This window comes from Pleurodeles waltl, chromosome 2_2, assembly GCF_031143425.1.
Source record: "Pleurodeles waltl isolate 20211129_DDA chromosome 2_2, aPleWal1.hap1.20221129, whole genome shotgun sequence".
Lineage (NCBI taxonomy): Eukaryota > Metazoa > Chordata > Amphibia > Caudata > Salamandridae > Pleurodeles > Pleurodeles waltl.
The window spans coordinates 824455632-824476494 of record NC_090439.1 but is presented as its reverse complement, the minus strand read 5'-3'; the positions used below and the strand labels follow the sequence as shown (position 1 = coordinate 824476494).

Sequence of the window (20863 nt, the reverse complement as noted above, 5' to 3'; positions counted from 1 at the left end):
CTCCAGGCTCCAAATTAATGTTTTAGAATTAACTTTCTTTCTTTTTTTCAGTTCCATATGGTAAAAATGTGATATGCTTTAAAAATGCTTTTGTAATTTCATTGACAGTTGCTCTGAACGTTTGTTGGCAATATAATTCAAAATATTTTACATGCTCTCATTGGTGAGTTCAACTGAATTGAGCAATTTTTGTTTGCTGTTGTTTGTAGAAGTAGCTCATTGTCTGCTTTTTGCCTCATTTGTGTTCTTGAAAGCCGGCACTCACACAAATGATGCAACAAAGACATGGTGTTCAAGAAGAGACAAATAGGAAGAAAGCGACCAGAAGGTCTGTGTAAACAAATTGTGAACATGCCAGCGGCCCTATAAGCCACCATTCTTTTCAGTAAACTACTTGTCAGGTTAGAATGAATTAATCCAGTAATTAATTTCAACTCTTTAGAGCTACATTTGAGGATGGAAAATACTTCCTCTAAATTTTACTCAAGTGTCCATACCTGTTTTCACTGGATACATGAGCATAACATTTGTAAACTTTGTTTGCTGACGTAACATGCCAACACTAAGTTGCAAGTTTTCAGCAGAAAGTTTTTCACTAACGTTTGACTTCATTCAACACAAGACTAAATATTCAAATTTGCTTCTTGTACCCTTACCGATATTCCCAGTTAAACTCCTTCCTCCAGCTTCTGCCATCATGCTTGTTGGATCCCTACTGAAAGGAGGATTTTTTAAGCTATTACTCATATTGAATTCCATTTATGGAGCTGTTCCAATGAATCTCACCAGCATGTACTTAACATAACTCATTTACAAATTCAAAGAGCTTGCACTCTGCTAACTGTAGCTGCCTCACAACTCATTCCGATTCTGATTACTCGTGCCTCCAGCTCTCTTGTCCCCTGTGTTGCATTTAACTTTTTCTTGAGTTCTAAAGAGCCAGTTCCCTGCTCCTTCTTTAAACAGACCTCAAACACAGCTAAATCCTTCCCACTGCATTTATCCTCCTTCTCCCATAGAGATAATTGATTTTTTGAATAACTGAGCATATTTTGTCCCTTTTTTATTATCTAATATAAGAATGTGTGCAATATTTTCAAAATTAATGATTGACTACAACAGCGGTATCTACAGTAAAAACAGTAAACTATAACTACAATGAAAGAAAAGCTAAAGTTTTGAATCAACATGTAGTAAAAGGAAAAACTTTTGCGCATTTCTCTGCTTCTATTTAGATTAGACTGCACTATATATGTATTACAATACATTTAGAAATGAATGATATATCTGTGACTGAAAGCACATTAAAAACCTCTCTTTTTACTATAAGCAGTGTCATTGAGTCCATATTGACAATTTGGTTTGCCGTTAGTGCTTGGGATCAAGCTGTGACTCCAAGACCTGCTCGGACTGCAAGTCCATGAATCTGAAGGTGATTCACAGAGGGGTGTTGAAGCTCCAGGTGGTGCGACAGTAGAAGGCTCTGTACTGACACCGGTCCTTTTCCCATGGAAGGTCGCAAGGTCTTTCCCAGAGCCATTCCCCCTGACTATCATCCTCGCAGTCCAATATTTCTTCCTCCAAATCGGTTAAGTGCAAGAATGCACAAGAAGAAGAGGTTGAAGAGATTTTTGGCTTCCCTGTTCAAAACACTATGCTTCTAGACTCCGCACACCACCTGTATTGCTAGTGCCTGGGCCTGCTCTGTGCTATCCAGAGTTCCCTGGAGCCAGAGCGATGCCAGCCCAACTTAAAAGGTTTTATGACACCATGCATGCTGTCTTTTGGCCACTGACTCCCTCTGGTATACCTTCAGGCCCCAAGGAGCAGAGAGGTACCCCTCCTGGATTACCATCAGCGAGTTTGCCCCTGACGCCATCTGTGCCCTCAGGATCCATCCCCGGACTGAAGCCATCACAGTTGACTACTTTCATCCCCGCTACTTCCATTCCAGCTACTTCCATTCCAGCACTGTCCCTGATCCCTTCGACACCGCTAGAAGATGAACACATTGTTGTTCGCAACTCTGAACTGGCACTGCCCCAATGCTCCCTGATGTTGGTGGCCCTACCTGCCCCTCGAGTTTGCACCACTAGATCAGCCCTACCCTAGTTAAGAAGAAGATGAGGAGGAAGGGTTGGTTGCATAGATAAGGACCCTGAGCCAGCGGTAAACTAGTATGAGGAGCTGGGTGATGCTAGTGGCTAGGACACTTCACCATACTTTGGCATGCTTCCACCTCCAGCCCTGTGTCAGAGAAAGGCACATCCTTTGCCAGTGATGCACAGGGCAGCCGAGGTCCTTGACCTTTCATAGTGAAGAACAACCTTTTGCCAGCGGTGCTTCATTAAGGAGTCAGTTCGGCTGAACCACTGCTCCCCTTAATCAAAGGCCTCATTGATGTTCTCCTGGAGGCCTTGGGCAAACTTTGCATCGCATGATTGCCCAGTGCCATCGTCCTGCCCCAAGAGATCCAGCCTTCCTCTCCTAGCTCGTTCCCCCAGGAGATCCAGCCTTTCTCTCCTGGCACCTCTGCCCAGAGAGCCTTGTTATGCAGTCCACATTATCAGAGATCGACCCAAATGCGTTATCTTACACCTCACTGGACACAGAATCCAAGAGGCTGGACACCTCTGGGGAAGCGTATTTTCTCTTCCACCCGCTTAGCCTTGTGGTTGGTGAACATTGCATGCCTCGTGGGCTGATACTGCCATGCATTGTGTGACTTGGTTACACAACTGCTTTCCATGCTTCTTGAGAATGGTTGAGCTATCCTCAATCAAGCCGTAGCGGATGGTCAGGTTGCAGCAAAGTTTGCCATCAGGATTGGGCTGAATACCATGGACTCTCTGGGCAAAGTGATGGATTCTGCGGTGGCGCTGTATTGCCACACCTGGTTGCCCTCTGCTGGGTTCTCGAGGGATGTCCTAGCATCCATGATTAGCAGCACTTCAGTGGCTTCCTCTTATTTTGTGACAAAGCTGACACAGCGCTCTGATCACTACTATATCTCTTGGGCTTTTTTTATCTGCCAAGTCCTTTCGCTTCTACTGTGGACAGGACAGGTATGGGTGTTCGCAGTATCACCCATACCTGCCAGTACAGCAACCTGCTTAGTCCTTTCATGGGTCGTTTTGCAGATACCCAAAGAGGACACTGGAGCCAGATCCAGCAATCTATCCAGGCCCCCATCCTTCTGACTGCCGCAGCCCCTATGCCATTTTAGTGTACCCTCCAGCCAACACAATCATCCCATTGGCGGCAGGATCAGTCACCACCTGCTTTAATGGTCCGTGATAACCTCTGATAAGTGGGTGCTTCAGATTATGTGGAAGGGGTATGCCCTCCTTTTGTGGAAACCCCTCTGCCCATGCCACCTTCCTTCGAATCTTATACTAGATTTGTGCCCTCTCAAATTCGTCCTGAGACGAGAGGGATTCAGGATGCTCAGATTGGCTCAGGTTCTGCCTCAGCTGGACCCAGGAGACTGGATGTTAATGCTGGACCTGCAGGATGCGTATTTCCACATGCCTGTACTGCTGGCCCACAGGCGTTACCTGCGGTTCACCGTGGGTCACACACATTTGCAATTCACTATGCTCCCTTTAGGCCTTACCAGTGCCCTTTGGATGTTCACAAAAGTGATGGCAGTAGTTGCAGTCCATCTGCGGTGATCAGGAGCTCCAATCTTCCCCTACCTCGACACCTGGATGCAGAAGGCAGGCTCGCCTCAGGCAGTCGTCAGCCACCTCTAGGCTATGACACACCTTCTGCATTCGCTAGGGTTCACAATCAAAGTGCGAAAGTCACACCTGACTGAACGGCTTGCAATACCTCTTTTGTGCTGCCCCATAGGAACCTCAGATTGGTCCCAACATTTGTCATGTTGCCCACTTTGAGCCCTTCACAACTGTTCCCTGCAGCTCTTGACTATCTAAACAGTCTTTCTGGTGGCCATTAAATCAACCCTCCTGTTTTTGCTGGCTTAGTTTGTGCAGGCCTTAGGACTCTGCACACTTTTCCACTGCTAGCCAGTGCTAAAGTGCTTGTGTCCTCTCCTTTAAACATGGTAACATTGGCTTCCACACAATTGACGCCTTTAATTTACTTGTAAGTCCTTAGTAAAGTGGTACTTCCTGTACCCAGGGGCTGCAAATTAAGTGCTACTAATGGGCTGGCATCCCTGATTGTGCCACCCACTTAACTAGCTCTTTTAAATATGTCTCAGGCCTGCCATTGCAGCTTATGTGTCTCCTTCGGAGTAGGCCCAAAACAGCCCAAAGAGCAGGGTGCAGAGTACTTAAAAAGTTGGACGGGTACTTTTAACTTTTACATGTCCTGGTTCATGTCCTGGTAGTGAAAAACCCTTCAATTCGTTTTTTACTAATGTAAGATGTGCCTCTCCAGTAGGATAACATTGGGTTACCTTAGTACATTTAATACGTGATAACTCCCATTTGAAAACAGGTAGGAATGTCAGATTTGGTTTTTAAAAAAATATAATTTAAAACCCTTTTTAATGGTAAAGTTGGTTTTTAAAGTCAGAATTCTGAAAATGCCCTTTTTAGAAAGTTGGGATTTTCTTGTCCCAACCATTTGGTGTCTGTATCCTAAACGACATGACTGGGTGTAGCTGGAAGTTGGTCTTTGTGTATTGCTTCTAGAGAGTGAGACAAAGGGGAAATAGATGTTGGCAGAAAGGGCCATCTCTGAATTGATGGGGGGTTGCAACTGTCCGTTACCACACTTGCATATCACAAAGACGCCGTCTCAGCACACTCAAAATGTGTTTCACCCTAGTCTTTTGTGCCCCCAGTCAAGCTCTGGCCAGGGCAGGGAAGCAGGAAATTCCAGACACCTCCATAGAGGGAGACTCTAGAAACTTCCACCACTTCAAAATAGGCACCAGGTGTAAGTAGTGGGCCTTCAAACCCATCTCTTCATATAACTTCTGGACCTGTGGACTCTGCCAGGAAGAAGGACTGCCAAGTCTGAACTGCTGACCTGCTTGGTGCAAAGGCCGGCTGTTGCTGCACCAGGACTCTTCTGCTGCAGATGCTCTGCTGAATCCAGCATGCCTGTGTGGACCCAGACCTGCAGGAAATCTACAAGGGTCAATTGGCTGCCCTCCCATTCAAACCACAGGGACATAACGTTTTTTTTTTTACATTGACACATCTCCTCGCATCTCGAAGCAGTGCAACACAGCCACCATTGACTGCGCCCAGCATGACGCAGCTCGCCCTTGATGCTGATGCATCTCAGTCCTCGCAAGCACCTGCGGGTTCTTTGATGCCAACGCAGCCCGACACCTGTCCAGCGCAATGCACTGACGCATTGCAGCACAAGTCTCTGCAAGCCCCACCCGCTTCCTTGACGACAACTCAGGACACCGCATTGCATCAAGTCATCGACTCTGCCTCTATGCAACTCATCTCAACACCAAACGTTGCACTGCAGGTCCCCTTCGACAGCTCTTCGATGCTGGCTCATGCATCTCTACCCAAGGACTTCACATTTCGATGCCCAGGCTGTAAGGTACTGTGTTAGCAAACTGAACTCAGTCCTGTAATGGACCCGTACTTTTGACATGAATGCAGTCTACAGCAACCAGGCAACCTCGTTGGGGTTTTGGTTCTTAGTGTGTGAATTTCACAGCATGTTTAAAATTGCATATCTCCAGTCCTACTAATTGGATTTTTGTTACTTTGTTACTTTAGTGTCAAAATATTTAGTACATTTTACTCTGTTTTTCTAAATTATTGTTTTTCTTTTGTTGTGTTTTCTTTTTCTTTTTATTAATGTTTGTGTGCTGTATAAATACTTTACACATTGCTGTTTAGCCTGACTGCTTTGTGCCATGCTGCCAGAGGGCTAAGCACAAGTTAATTTAGTGACCTGTTGTGGTTCACCCTGACAGGGATTGTGGCTGTTGCTTGAGAATGGCTCATCTTCCCCATCCAACAACCCAGTTTCTCATAATGGTAAATGTAGATATGCCAAAGAGGTGATCTAAATATAATCATGACATGTAATGCAGAAGGTTCTATACCATGGCATAGGTTGGCGTAAGATGATCTATGTTTACTTTAAACAGAGTGATTACTGAGATTACTATGGAGGTTGTGAACAGATTCACAAGGAGACTCTTAGCACCAAGTGGTTTTATTCGTTTTGATGAAAGACAGTGGGACACAGTTGTCATGTGAGAAGCAGGAGACAATTTCTTGTGATGTACACATCAAGAAATTGATTGTACAATAGTAATTTGCATTGTACAGCCAGTGGTGGCTGTTGCCAATCTAAAATGGAGGTGGGGGTGTTAAGTGAATAATATATTTTTTTTAAATACCTGCCGCTTCTGGTCCTACTACCAGCCGCCTCGGTGCTCCTCTCCTCCCTGGAGCACAAAGCACAGGCTGTCCACCAAATCCAGAAGCTGCTGTCATGCTATACCAAGGATGAAAGAAGCGCTGGGTTTAGCCTGGGTGGGCTGGCCTGTGCCATTGCTCCACCCAGCTGTGCAACACAGCTGGTTTGGAGAAATGTAAGTGTTTATGTCGGTTTGGCCGTCCTAAGACAGCCAGCCAAACTGGCATGTGAACTTACAGTGCCCATCACTCCTCCTATCAATCAATCAATGAAAGGGTCTTGTAGAGGGTGACTTGTCACCCCAATCAATCAATCAATCGGGGATTTGTAAAGCTCACTACTCACCCGCGAGGGTCTCAAGGAGCTGAGATGGGGAGAGGGGAGAAAAGGGGCAGGTGCTGCTACTGCTCGAACAGCCAGGTCTTTAGAAGTTTCCTGAAGGTAAGAAGGTCTTTGGTCTGGCGCAAGTGGGTGAGAAGAGTGTTTTATGTTTTGGCGGTGAGGTGCGAGAATGATCTACCGCCGGTTGTAGTTCTGCGGATGTGTGGGACGGTTGCAAGGTAGGCGGAGCGGAGATGACGGATCAGGGTGTAGAAGGAGAATCGTCTGTTGAGGTATTCTGGTCCGGTGTTGTGCAGTGCTTTGTGAGCGTGGGTGAGGAGTTTGAAGGTAATTCTCTTCATGACCGGGAGCCAGTGCAGGTTTTTCAGGTGGTCTGTGATGTGGCAGTGGCGGGAGATGTCCGGGATGAGGCGTGCAGAGGCGTTCTGGATGCGTTGCAGCCTCTTCTAAAGTTTGGCCGTGGTTCCTGCATAGAGAGCATTGCCGTAGTCCAGCTTGCTGCTTACAAGGGCTTGGGTGACCGTTGATCTTTCGGAGCGTGTGGAGGGTGTTGAAGCAGGAGGAGGAGATGGCGTTGACTTGCTGGGTCATGGATAGTGAGGGGTCCAAGATGAATCCTAGGTTGTGTGCGTGGTCGGTGGGAGTAGGAGTGGTTCCGAGAGTGGCAGGCCACCAGAAGCCATCCCATGTGGAGAGGGTGGAGCCGAAGATGAGGACTTCCGTCTCCAGGTGCAAGTCTTGAGCTGCTTTCTGAAGTCCTTCAGAGATGGGGATGTGCACAGGTGGGGGGGAGGCCGTTCCAGGACTTGTCGGCAAGGTGGAAGAAGGAGCAACCTCCACAGCAGTGGCGACTGATGCAGAAGACGTGGGCCAGGTCCAGGGTGGATGAGCGGAGTTCTCTTGTCGGTTGGTGGATTGTCAGGCAGTTGTTGATGTAAGTGGGTCCATAGTTTTGGAGGGCTTTGTAGGTGTGCGTGAGGAGCTTGAAGAGACATCTCGGCTGGACAGGGAGCAACTGGAGCGCCCTTAGGTGTGGGGAGATGCTGGTTCATCTGGGGAGGTAGAGGATGAGTCTTGCTGCCACATTGTTGATGGGCTGGAGGCAGTTCAGAAGCTGTTTGTGGTTCTGGCATAGAGCTCGTTGCCATAATCGAGTCGGCTGAATATGAGGGCTTGGGTGAATGTCTTCCTGGGTAAGATGGGGATCCATTAAAAGATCTTGCAGAGGATATGGAAGCAGGCAGCGGCAACAGTGTTAATCTGTTGCTTCATGGTCATTTGGGTGTTCAGGATAATTCTGAGGTTGTGTGTGTGTGGCCGGTTGGGTTGGGTGGAGGACTGAGTGTGGAGGGCCACCACATGGTGTCCTAGGAGGAGGGCTTGCTTCCGAAGATGAGGACCTCTGTTTCAGCCAAGTTGAGTTGAGGCAATTGGTCCTCATCCAGCTGGCAATGTCGGTCATGGTGTTTTGGAAGTTGGTTCTTGTGGTGATGGCGTTTGTGAGGAATTGGAAGAGCTGGGTGTCGTCAGCGTAGGAGATGTTGTTGAGTCCGTGGGTGTGCACAGTGTCTGCCAGTGGTGTCATGTAGGTGTTTAAGAGGCCGGGGCTGATGGAGGTGCCCTGGGTAATGCCATAAATGATGTCTTTGGGTGCGGAGGTAAAGGGTGGTAGGTGGATCCTCTGTGTTTAGCCGGAGAGGAAGGAGGAGATCCAGTTAAGTGCGTTGCCTTGGTGTAAAGGAATGCCTCCTTGGCATGGTTACCCCTGACTTTTTGCCTTTTGCTGGTGCCAAGTTATGATTGAAAGGGTGCTGGTACCCTGCTAACCAGGCCCCAGCACCAGTGTTCTTTCCCTAAACTGTACCTTTGCTTCCACAATTGGCACAGCCCTGGCACTCAGGTAAGTCCCTTGTAAATGGTACCCCTGGTACCAAGGGCCCTGTTGCCAGGCCAGGTCTGTAAGGGCTGCAGCATGTCTTATGCCACCCTGGGGACCCCTCACTCAGCACATGCACACTGCCTCACAGCTTGTGTGTGCTGGTGGGGAGAAAATGACTGAGTCGACATGGCACTCCCTTCAGAGTGCCTTGCCAACCTCACACTGGCTGTGGCATAGGTAAGTCACCCCTATAGCAGGCCTTACAGCCCTAAGGCAGGGTGCACTATACCACAGGTGAGGGCATATGTGCATGAGCACTATGCCCCTACTGTGTCTAAGCAAAACCTAAGACATTGTAAGTGCAGGGTAGCCATAAGAGTATATGGTCTGGGAGTTTGTCAAACACAAACTCCACAGTTCCATAATGGCCACACTGAAATCTGGGAAGTTTAGTATCAAACTTCTCAGCACAATAAATGCACACTGATGCCAGTGTGGAATTTATTGTAAAATGCACCCAGAGGGCATCTTAGAGATGCCCCCAAATACCAATTCGACTTCTAGTGTGGGGCTGACCAGTTTCTGCCAGCCTGCCACAACCAGACGAGTTGCTGGCCACATGGGGAGAGTGCCTTTGTCACTCTGTGGCCAGGAACAAAGCTTGTACTGGGTGGAGGTGCTTCTCACCCCCCGCAGGAACTGTAACACCTGCCGGTGAACCTCAAAGGCTCACCCCTTTTGTTACAGCGCCACAGGGCATCCCAGCCACTTTTGGCGGCAAGGCTGGAGGAGATAATTAGAAAAACAAGGAGGAGTCACCCACAAGTCAGGACAGCCCCTAAGGTGCCCTGAACGGAGGTGACCCCTGCCTTTAGAAATCCTCCATCTTAGGTTTGGAGGATTCCCCCAATAGGATTAGGGATGTGCCCCCCCTCCCCACAGGGAGGAGGCACAAAGAGGGTGTAACCACCCTCCAGGGCAGTAGCCATTGGCTACTGCCCTCCTAGACCTAAACACACCCCTAAATTTAGTATTTAGGGGCACCCAGCGTTTCTACAACTTTCAAAGTCCTCACTCTTCCTGCCGGAAGCGTGAGACTTCACACCCTGCACCCGACGCCCACGGCACGAGATCCAAAGAACTAACACCACAGGGAGGACTCCTCAGCGACTGTGACCCCGTGAGCAGCCCGAGATGACCCCCCTGGATCCCCACAGCGACGCCTGCAAAGTGAATCCAGAGGCTCCCCCTGACCGCGACTGCCTATAACAAGGGACCTGACGTCTGGACCAAGCACTGCACCCGGAGCCCCTAGGACCAGAAGGAACCGAACTTCAGTGCAGGAGTGACCCCCAGGCGACCCTCTGCCTAGCCCAGGTGGTGGCTGGCCCAAGAAGCCCCCCCTGTGCCCTGCCTGCACCGCTAGAGTGACCCCCGGGTCTCTCCATTGAAACCAATACAAAACCCGACACCTGCTTTGCACACTGCACGCGATCGCCCCTGTGCCGCTGAGGGTGTGTTTTGTGTGCCTACTTGTGCCCCCCCCGTGCTCTACAAAACCCCCTGGTCTGCCCCATGAGGACGCGGGTACTTACCTGCTGGCAGACTGGAACCGGAGCACCCCTGTTCTCCATAGGCGCCAATGTGTTTTGGTCACCTCTTTGACATCTGCCAGCCCTGAGCTGCTGGTGTGGTAACTCTGGGGTTGCCCTGAACCCCCAACAGTGGGCTGCCTGTGCCCAGGAACTGAGACTTGTAAGTATCTTACTTACCTCACAATCTAACCAATACTTACCTCCCCCAGTAACTGTTGATTTTTGAACTGTCTACTTTTTAAAATAGCTCATAAAAAAAAAAAAAACTGTTTGTTATTGCTCTAATTCAAAGTTCCTAACTTACCTGTGTGGAGTACCTTGCATTTTATGTATTAACTTCTAATTTTGAGCTTGTGGTTCTAAAAATTAATTAAGTAAATATATTTTTTCTATATAAAAACTATTAGCCTGGAGTTAAGCCTTTGAGTGTGTGTTCCTCGTTTATTGCCTGTATGTGTTCAACAAATGCTTGACACTACCCTCTGATAAGCCTACTGCTCGACCACACTACCACAAAATAGAGAATTAGAATTATCTAATTTTGACACTTTCTTACCTCTAAGGGGAACACTTGGACTCTGTGCACACTATCTCTTACTTTGAGATAGTATATACAGAGCCAACTTCCTACACTTGGATACCAATGTGGTGGAGTCTGGTGAAAAGAGTATGGTGGGAGACAGTGCCGAAGGCTTCTGATAAGTCGAGGAGGATGAGGGCAGCTGTTCTCACAGATCGAAGAGGCATATGATGTCATTGTTTGCTGCCATCAGGGCAGTCTCGGTGCTGTGATTAGGCCGGAAGCTGGACTGGGATGGGTCGAACAAGTTGTTTTCTTTGAGGTAGTCTGTGAGCTGGCAATTAATGGCCTTTTTCAGGACTTGACAGGGAAGGCGGGGCAGCAAGATGAGGTGGTAGTTTTTCAGTTTGTTCGAGTTGGCAGAGGGTTTGTTCAGGAGGGGCTTGACCTTGGCATTCTTCCAGGCACCGGGGGCGGTGGCTGTGGTGATAGAGGTGTTGAGGATTTCTAAAGGGAGCCTAAGATTACTTCTCTTCCTAGGTTGTAGATATGGTGTGGGCAGGGGTCCATGGGGGATCCTGAGTGGATGGAGGTCATGATGGATGTAGGAAAGCACCCTCTTTTTGGCATGGCTACTCCTACTTTTTGCCTGCTGTGTGTTTTAACTGTGTTCACTGGGATCCTGCGAACCAGGACCTCAGTGACTGTTCTCTCCATCTAAATTTGGTTGCTTAGGAGTTAGCACATCCCACAATTGGCATACTAGTGCCCCCATATAAGTCCCTAGTATATGGTACTTAGGCACCCAGGCCATTGGGACACCCGGGGTTCCGCATGGGCTGTAGCATGTATTGTGCCATCCATGGGAGCCCATGCAAAATGTGTCTGCGGGCCTGCCATTGCAGCCTGCCTGAAAAGGTGCATGCACCCTTTCCCTACAGGACACTGCACCAGGTCACTGTAAGTCACTCCATTTGGCAGGCCCTCCTATCCCAGAGGGCAGGGTGCAGGTACCTGTCTGTGAGGGTACCCCTGCATGAGCAGAGGTGCCCCTATAAACCCCAGTTCCATTTTCCTGGACTTCGTAAGTGCGGGGAAGCCATTTTATCCATGTACTGGACACACTACCTGTGTCCAGCTACATTATGGTAACTCCGAACCTGAGCATGTTTGGTATCAAACATATCAGAATCATACCCTAATACTGTTGCAAGTATTGGTTGTATGATTCCATGCATTCTGGGGGCTCCTTAGAGGACCCCCAGCATTGCTCCTACCAGTCTTCTGGGGTTTTCTGGGCAGCCCACGCTGCTGCCACCCCACAGACAGGTTTCTGCCCTCCTGCTTCTTGACCAGCTCAAGTAGAGGAAGGCAGAACAAAGGATTTCCTTTGGGAGAAGGAGGCAACACCCTCTCCCTTTGGAAATAGGTGTTACATAGCTTGGGAGGGGAAGCCTAATCTTTGAAGGGCACATTTGGTGCCCTCCTTGCATAAACCGGTTTGCACCAGTCCAGAGACCCCCGGTCTCTGCCCTGACGTGAAACTGGACAATGGAAAGGGGAGTGACCCCGTCCCTGTCCATCATCACGGCAGTGGTGTTGCCCAGAGTTCCTCCAGGTGGCCACTTGATTCTGCCATCTTGAATCCAAGGTGGACCGAGGCCCATGGGAGTATCTGAGTGGCCATGTCAGGCAGGTTATGTCACAGGCCCCTCCTGATAGGTGATCATCCTGCTAGGTGACCAGTCCCCCATCCTGGGCTGTTTAGGGTCTCCCTCCTGGGCGGGTCTTCAGATTTGGTGTGCAAGATTCCAGCAGGACTCCTCTGCATTGTTTACTTCATCTTCTAGCCATCGCGACTGCAACTACACCCTCCAGGAAAAGACAATCTGCATCTCCAGCATCGACTCCACTCTGCAACATTGTTCCTCCGCCTCCTTCCAGCAACTGCAACACTTTCCTCGCTGTGTATCCTCTGAAGGCAACGAGGCTTCAGCCTACACAAGAAGCAAGAAAGAATCTCCCTTGGAGTGAAGGAGTCACTCCCCTGAATCTGCAGGCACTAACTGCAACGAAGACGGGCTGCGTCGATCTTCTCTCCTCTGGAACTGCATGGATCCTGCATCACAGGTGGTGGTCTGGAGTGGTCTCCTCGGTCCTATCTACCAGATGTCCAACTTGGGAGGCAGTAAGCACTTGCCTCTCCTTGCAGGACAATACCCTTGTGCACTGCGACTCTTGCAGCTACCAAGGCTTGTTTGTTCCTCCTCTAAGGGATATTCAGGCTTCGTGTAGTCCCGGCCTCCAGCACTCCTCCCTGTAAAGCACAGTCTCCTGCTTGCTGGGCCAGCGACGTGGGACTCCTGTCCAAGTGTGCTGAGTGGGCCTCACTGCGACCCTAAGCCTGCTGCCTTTGGGTCGCCTGTGGGGGCTGGCTCCTCTTCTTGTGACTCTCCCAGCTGCTGAGGGTCACCTCGGACTCCACTCCTTGGGTCAAGTTCCTGGGGCCTTGCTGGTCCTTTTCAGCCTTTCAAAACCTTCTCTGACCTTTGCATTTGCTAAGGCTTGTTGGTGGTTTTCCAGCACTACAGACTGACTGCAACACGACCGCTGACATGGAACATCACTTGCATCACTTCTGGAACTCCTCTTTTGCTCCTGTGCTGCACTGCGGACTTTCTTCATCCACCGTCGACCTGGTCCTGCATCCACAGAAGGGTGGGTAGTGGCTCCTGCCAAAGCCGAAAACTCCAACTCGAACTGGACTTGGTCCTCTTCTTTTGCAGATACTCTTCTGTCAGGATCCACCTTTGGTTTCTTCCAGTCTTGTATGGGTCTTGCACAGTACTCTTCCAAAGTTCACCTGTGGGTTTGGGAAAAAACAGGTACTTACTTCCTCTCTCCTGGTCGCTGGGGGGGCACCCTAGAACTTAGAGGGACCTGGCTTCCTAGACACTCTCTACACCTCACTAATAGGGGATACCTGGACCTGGCATAAGGTGATAACACCATAAGTGCTTTCCACACATCAGGACAGCTTCCTACAATAGAGATGGTGTCTTTGATGGAGAGCTGCTTGCAGACGGTGATCCGGTTGGGGAGGGAGGTGTAGGTTTGGGTGTGGGGGTGGTTGAGGTCAGTGGGCTGGGGGTCGAAGTTGCTGCAGATGTCGAAGATCTTGTGGTGAAAGTAGGCAGATATCGTGTCGCAAAGGCTTGGGAGGGGTAGATTGTGTTCTTTGTGGCAGAAGGGCAGAAGAATTCTCTGACAATGCTGAAGAGTTCTTTGGCGTGGTTGGTGCTTGCTTCGATGCGGTTGGTGAGTGCTTCTTTCTTGGTCTCCCTGAGCTGGTGGTGGTAGCTGTTGAGGGCGGACCTGAAAGAGTTGAGGTTGGCGGGATCTTGTTGGAGCGCCAGTCTCTCTCTATTTTCTTGCAGTGGCGTTTGAGGGTCAGAAGTTCTGGGGTGAACCATCTGGCTTGCTTGGTGGGTTTGCTGCCAGTGGTGCTCTTCCAGGGGGAGATTGGCCACGGCTGAGGAGATCCAGTTAGAGACGTTTTGCACGCAGAGTTCGAGGGTGTCTGCAGAGATGGGTCTTGCTTCATTGAGGGTCGCGATCCAGGGGTTTTCCGTGACCTTGCACCAGTTCCAGCTAGGGAGGGTAGAGGATCTCACCGGGGCTTCTGGATGACAGTTGATGGGGAAGTGGACAATGTTTGGTCTGTCCAGGTTATCTTCATGGTGTGGGAACATTTGGCCCTGTAGTCAGTGGAGAAAATGCGTTCCAGTGTGTGTCCTGCACTGTGCGTGGGATCGTTGACCAATTGTGAGAGGCCATTGATGCTCTTGTTTTCAAGGAGCGTGGTGGATTTGGCATCATTATGGTCTTCTAGGTGGAAGTTCAGGTCTTCCAGGAATTTATAATGGTTGGAGTCGAATGCCAGGGGGTGATGAAGTCCAGGATGGAATTCCAGAAGCTGTGGCTTGAGGTCTGTAGGTGAGGGTTCCTCTGATGTTGGTTTTAGCATCAGGTTTGATCTGAAAGTTGAGGTGTTCCATGATTGGAGTTGTGTCGTTGTTCGAGGCGGTGCAGTTGAGGAAGTCCTCCTCACTGCCATGGCCCAGCCCTGCCCCACCCTAGATTCCACGGCTCAGTCAGTCAATGGAAAATAAAATAATAATAAATTGTTTTATTATCTTTTATTTTTCTGAGGAGGGGGGCAGCCCATCTTCGCCCCTGTGTACAACCCTTAAGCAAATGATGTTATGGTGAATTATATTTGCACCTTCAAGGAGTGTTTTCAGATGGTGTTGGCAGCTGGCAATACCTGGAAACAAAAGGTACAGAAAAAAAGTAACATAGCCCAGTATTAAAATGCACCCTGGGTTGAATTTTAGGGTTAGGTGAATGCATGTAGAGAGAGAGGGAGAGGGAGAGGGAGAGGGAGAGAGAGATGGACAAGAAATGTGGAACGGCTGAAGGACAAATGAAAAGTGAGGTCCTATTTAGGCAGTATGACGAGAATTGTGTGGAGTTAGAGAGGAATATTTGCTAACGCTCAAACTCCATTGTTTCTGAAAAAGGTTTTTTCCAGCTATTGGGAACACGAGAGCCAGAAGGTTATAAAGCACTGGGTACATACTGATGATGTAAGGGTATGCAAGGAAAGTAAAGCCGCAATATTTAAGATTAACATTAGATTAATGCATTGCCATGGACAGTATGCAATTTGTATGTCTGTTTTTACCATATAAACTGCAGCTGTGAGGCTCATTGTCACATATACTTTACTGTTACCTACAGTTTTTTTTTTTTTAAATATCCATTCTTCTAGTGTTTAACTAAATACCTTTTTTGTGTGGCAGGAACAGACACAACATGCAAGAGAGGAATCACTGGCTGATGATCTGTTTCGGTATGTTCTTGTCTAAAATCTGTATTTGTGAAATTATGCTGTCACATAAATTTCTTTCCGAGCTATTTTTGCCTATCTCAGTGCCGGTTTGCACTGTTTTGTTTGTTGCACTACTCACACCGGTATTAATGATGTGTTTGCAATTCGAAAGCCAAATGGTGTTGCCAACAGCTTCTAGTACATGACCACAATCTAAACAATGTGTGCCAAGGCAGATGTATCTCAGTAACCCGCAGGACCTTCTACCTGCGGAAAAGCGTAATTTAACAGTCTTCCTCTGATGTTTTCCTTTTTGCTGCCTGCAGGATGACTTGAGTGAGAAAACGTTTTTTCTTTTGGTAAAGTTGTTTTTTTTCCTCAGCACTTTCAGATATTCGCTATCGCAGGATTATTCCTTTTGGGATGAGCTAGCCATGATCCAAATTAATGTGTCCTTTGTCCGTGACCAGATGCCTCTCCACCGTTACTAAACTGAAGGCCTAAGACATGAAATCAGCCCATTTACTGAAACATAGCACTGCTTGTGTTTTTACGCTGTGCTAGTAGGTGGTCAGGTGTTTGCTTCAGGGGATCCAAACAAGACAAAGATCTGAAGCAGGGACCTCTGTCAAAGAATACCTTAGGACTTAGTTTCTGTCAAAGAATATCTTAGGACTTGGTCTCCGTCAAAGAATGCCTTAGGACTTACTCTTACCTTGCAGCCAACATCGATCATGACAGTGTCTCAACAAATATCTAATAACATGGGCCTCATCTATCAACTGCTTTTTCCAATTCTGTGTCTGAGGAAATGCAACAGTACATAATGGGCCAGTATTACTTTACGTTGGTGCAAAATAGACACACACATCATCACACAGTGACTATCAGAGAAGAAACTTTAGGCCCTGCCACATACACTGAGGTCATGGCAGTCTAGATATCAAAAACATATTGGATCCACATAGTGCTAAAGGAATACAACACCACTCAAGGAAAGCTGCAATGTCAAAGTCTGTAAGCTGTGCCGAGCTTCCCTCAAACTCTCATAAAAATGTTCATCTCTTTCTCTCTATCAACTATAATAAAGTCCAATAAATTTCAGGTATGGGTTGATAACCACTACTGAAAAGGCCCAGTGTCAGTCTAGAGTCCTTGGACAGCTACAAAGCAATGCCTGGGCTCCTTTGAACGACAAGGATGCTTGAGAGCATGGTAAACCACAATTCTCGGACCACTAGGAACACTGAGAACTCTCAGCAGCGTCTATTCTAGTTCCTTCCCTTATCTTCAGAGAGATACTGCCCGATGAATACCTGTGAAGAACCAGAGCAAAGACATGCTCATTAATCCTCCCCATTTGCTCAGTGGCATTTTGACACAAATTACTACCAAATATCTGTTTACCAAATCTCATAAACCTAAGGTATTGAAGGAACAGCAATCAAATGGTTCACCTTGTTTCTCTGTAACATGACTCATCAGATTATACTGACACCCTTCCCTTCTAGTATAAAGGGGTACGGATGAGCCAGGAATAGTCTTGACAGCAGAATCCAGCTGAACTGCTGGGTATGACATTTTAGGAACATTTGACACCTTCTTTTATTCCACTGTTTCAAATATTTCGTTAGGAAACCACATCAGCTGGAAGGCTTGAAAGGGAGAAACCTTTGCTCGTTCTCAGATCAGGTCCTAATTGCTTCCTTAAGGCCCAATTATGAGACATGCCTGTGCTGTAAGGCGTGTATAAGAAATAATGTAACTCCTAAGCAAACCTTTGCATTTGGGAGGGACTGTAAATACAAGAGAGATGTGCCAGGAAATTGAGACCTCTGTTAGCGATGGAAACAGAAATAACAATGCATAGTAATTGTATATCCTGCAAAAAAAAAGTTAAATGAGCAATGGTTTGCAGTGATTGCTCGTCAGACGAACAGTTTAGGATATCCTTTAGGTTAAACTGTCCCTGAGGTAGAGAAAGTTGACACTGAATAAAGCCCAACCTGAACCTAGTGAGATGCGTCCTGTCCTGTGCGCTTGGTACTGTCACCAGGTATGACTCAATACCCAGGGTTGTCTGCACCAGCAAATAATCTTTATAAGCGAGTTTCAGCAATTCATAAGTCTCCCTTGACCATGAGATTCTTATAAGAGTTTTTAGGCCACGTCTTATCTGCCTCCGTAAGATGGCCAGGTGAACTGCAAATATCCGGCCTGCCCAGCTTATGGCACATGTCTCTCACATATTATAACCACAGTTATGCCCCTGTCACAAGCAAGGCACTCTAAAATGTTGTCTCTGTTCAGCGCAGCCTCCTTATTATGCCAAACGGAACACTGTAGCATCAAAGGAGCCAACTTAATACCATCCCCCACATGTTGCAACACCAATTTATCATGAATTGCATAACTGGAAGGGAAAGGGGGCACACCAAGTAAATACCTGCAGATCCTGATTTTTTTTGGTCTGGAGGCCCTTGGCATCTTTATACCCCAACAGGCCAGCACCATAAGCGAGAGTTGGGACACATTTCCAACATAAACCTCAATTAGGGCCACTAGTGGATTGCTGCCTATTCTGGGGACCAGACCAAAAAGAAACCCCACAGAGGAACAAAACTTCAACTGCCTTTGTTTCAAACAAGAATCCCAGGACCCATTTGAGTCAAAAACAACACCAAGATATGGGAATTCACGGGTTAAGGCCAGATGGGTACTTTGTTGTAGGAACCAGCAGGATTTCGCTTGCTTGCGCCTACATGGCATCACAAGTGTTTTAGATTGGTTCGTACACAGCCCCAGACTACTCATGAAATCAACAAAAGAATTCAGTTGGGCATGGAGGCCATTAGATGTTCAGGACATTAAAACAGCATTTTTGGCATATAAGACAACAGGGACATGTCTGCCTTTAACAATTGGAGGGTCCCCGCCCCTCGCCAGTAACACAGCCTCTAGCTGTCTGAATCTTACACAGGCACTTAGATCATAATGAAGGGCACGTAAAATACGACCAAGCCTAGGTCGAGCCCCTAGGAAAGAAAAACCTCCCAAAGTTTGGACCTGACAACTCTATCAAAAGCGCATGCCAGGTCCATAAAAGCAAGGAACATAGGGCCATCTTTGGCTATAGTATATTTACTGACCAGGAGGTAGAGATTTAGACATTGCTCCTGAGTCCCCAACCCAGATCTGAACCCACATTGGACTTACGTAAAGATGTTATAACCCAAAGCCCATGACAGATTCCTGTCCAAAATAACCCTGTCAATGACTGACGGTCGGCTCGAGGGAGATAGGCCTATAACAACATGCAGGGGCTCTGTCTCCCTTCTTGAAAATTGGGACAATAATTGCTGGATGCCAGGTCTTAGGCAGTCCTACCTGGCAAGCTGTATTTGTCTAATTAGTTAGAATCTGGCCCAGACGTCTACCTCCTGTGTATAGAACTCCATTTGGACTCCATCTGACCCCAGGGCTTGATGTGTGGGGCTGTTGTCAATTGCTTCAAACATTTCCTCAACCTTGAACTTGATACCAGGAGGGAGCAATGGTGGTGCCACCGCAAGTTCAGCTTGGTAATCCCATAGATATACTTAGTTGAAACGGGAGACCCATGATTCTACACTAATGTTATCACACAGACGTTTGGGCTCAGAATTGAAGTGCTGGACAAGTTTGGCTGTCCGCCAGACTGATTAAGATGTTGAAATTATTGACATTTTCAATAACATTTAAAAGAAAACTCTCCCCAGCAGATCATTGTAACCTTTGGTTTGACCGGTTCACCACAGTTCTTTATATATGTTGGCATTATGAGTTAAGGAAGGTTTTAGAAGTATCACTGTTGGACACTATTTCCTCATCAGCTCTTTGACAAAAAGCACACCCTTCTGCAGTGGCTTTATTACAGCAGACCTGGCATCTCTTCATAATAAAATCTATAGCAGTACGGTGTGTTAATATTACAGTCAATCACTTTCAGCTTTCTAGCCTGTCCATCACCAACAATCAATACACAAGAATCTTTTTAGAGGATAGTGTATCTGGTTGATATAATAGGACACACAACGTTTTGAGCGAACGTTACAAATAATCATTACATCTTGTATCCGTTTTGATGTGTAGCAGATGCTGTCCTTTAGCAACACACTGTTAAGACACAGCTCTGTGCCGCTCATGAAATGTTGTCCGCTAGGAATCAGCCAGTGGATGGCTTTAATTTGACTTGTTAAGATCAGACACAAGACTCTGAATCTGTATTGATCCATTCATTAAAATACTTTTTACATGCACCTAACATACAGACTGGGCATTGTTCCACACAAATAAAATAAAATTGAAACAATAAATATATGATTCAGTCAAAAAGATTTTCTTCCTGTCCTGACAACTAAATTAGCCTTCTATAATTTTGTAAAGAATGCTGAAGCCAGCTGCTAACAGAAGTGCAAGGTGGAATTTGGACAACTCTCCCGGTCGCTAACTACATGGCAAAACAATACGCTTGGACTTGGCCCTCTCTGCAGAGTCATCCCCAAATTTTTTGTCTTCGCCCTCCTATTTTTGGTACCAGTTTTGTTGGCTTTTAGGACTCTGCACTTTACCACTGCAAGTGTTGAGGTGCTTGTGCTCTCTCTTTAAATATGGTGAAATTAGCCCTGTCGAAACATTTGATTTACTTGTAAGTCCCTGGTAAAGTGCTACTACATGTTTCCAGGGCCTGTAAATTTATTGCTACTAGTGGGCCTGCAGCACTTTTTGTGCCAAACATTTAGGTAGCCTTTTAAACCTGTCTGAGGCCTGCCATTGCAGCTTGTGTATGCATTTTTAAACTGCCATTTAAACTGTCAAAGTAAACCTTTTGCCAAACCTAAACCTTCCTTTTTAATACATATGTCATTGCTAGGGTAGTCCCTAAACAGCCTACAGGGCAGGGTGCATTGTCGTTAAAAAGTTGGACATGACATTTAAGTTTTACTTGGCCTTCAAGTGAAAAACTCTTAAACTAATTTTTCTCTATTGCAAAGCATTCCTCTCCCGTAGGATAACATTGGGTTAACGTATTACATTTAATAAATGATAACATTTGATTGGTAGCAGTGAGGAAAGTCATGTTTGGTGTCTGAGGAATTGTAATATAAAACTCTCTTTATTCGGAAAGTCGGATTGTAGGTCACAGTTCTAAAATGCCACTTTCAGAAAGTTGGCATTTCCTTGTCTTAATCATTTGGTGCCTGTAGCCTGTTCCTGGGTCA

General features: G+C 47.2%; 1 protein-coding gene across 1 annotated transcript in view; it reads left to right on the top strand.

Moving 5' to 3' along the window:
* NBN (nibrin) overlaps nt 1–20863 on the top strand; it is a 198703-nt gene that overhangs the window by 163826 nt on the left and 14014 nt on the right. Inside the window, exon 15 of the mRNA XM_069220448.1 lies at nt 15574–15623. Within this exon, the coding sequence (XP_069076549.1) occupies nt 15574–15623 (50 nt within the window). The remainder of the gene's footprint in view (nt 1–15573; nt 15624–20863) is intronic.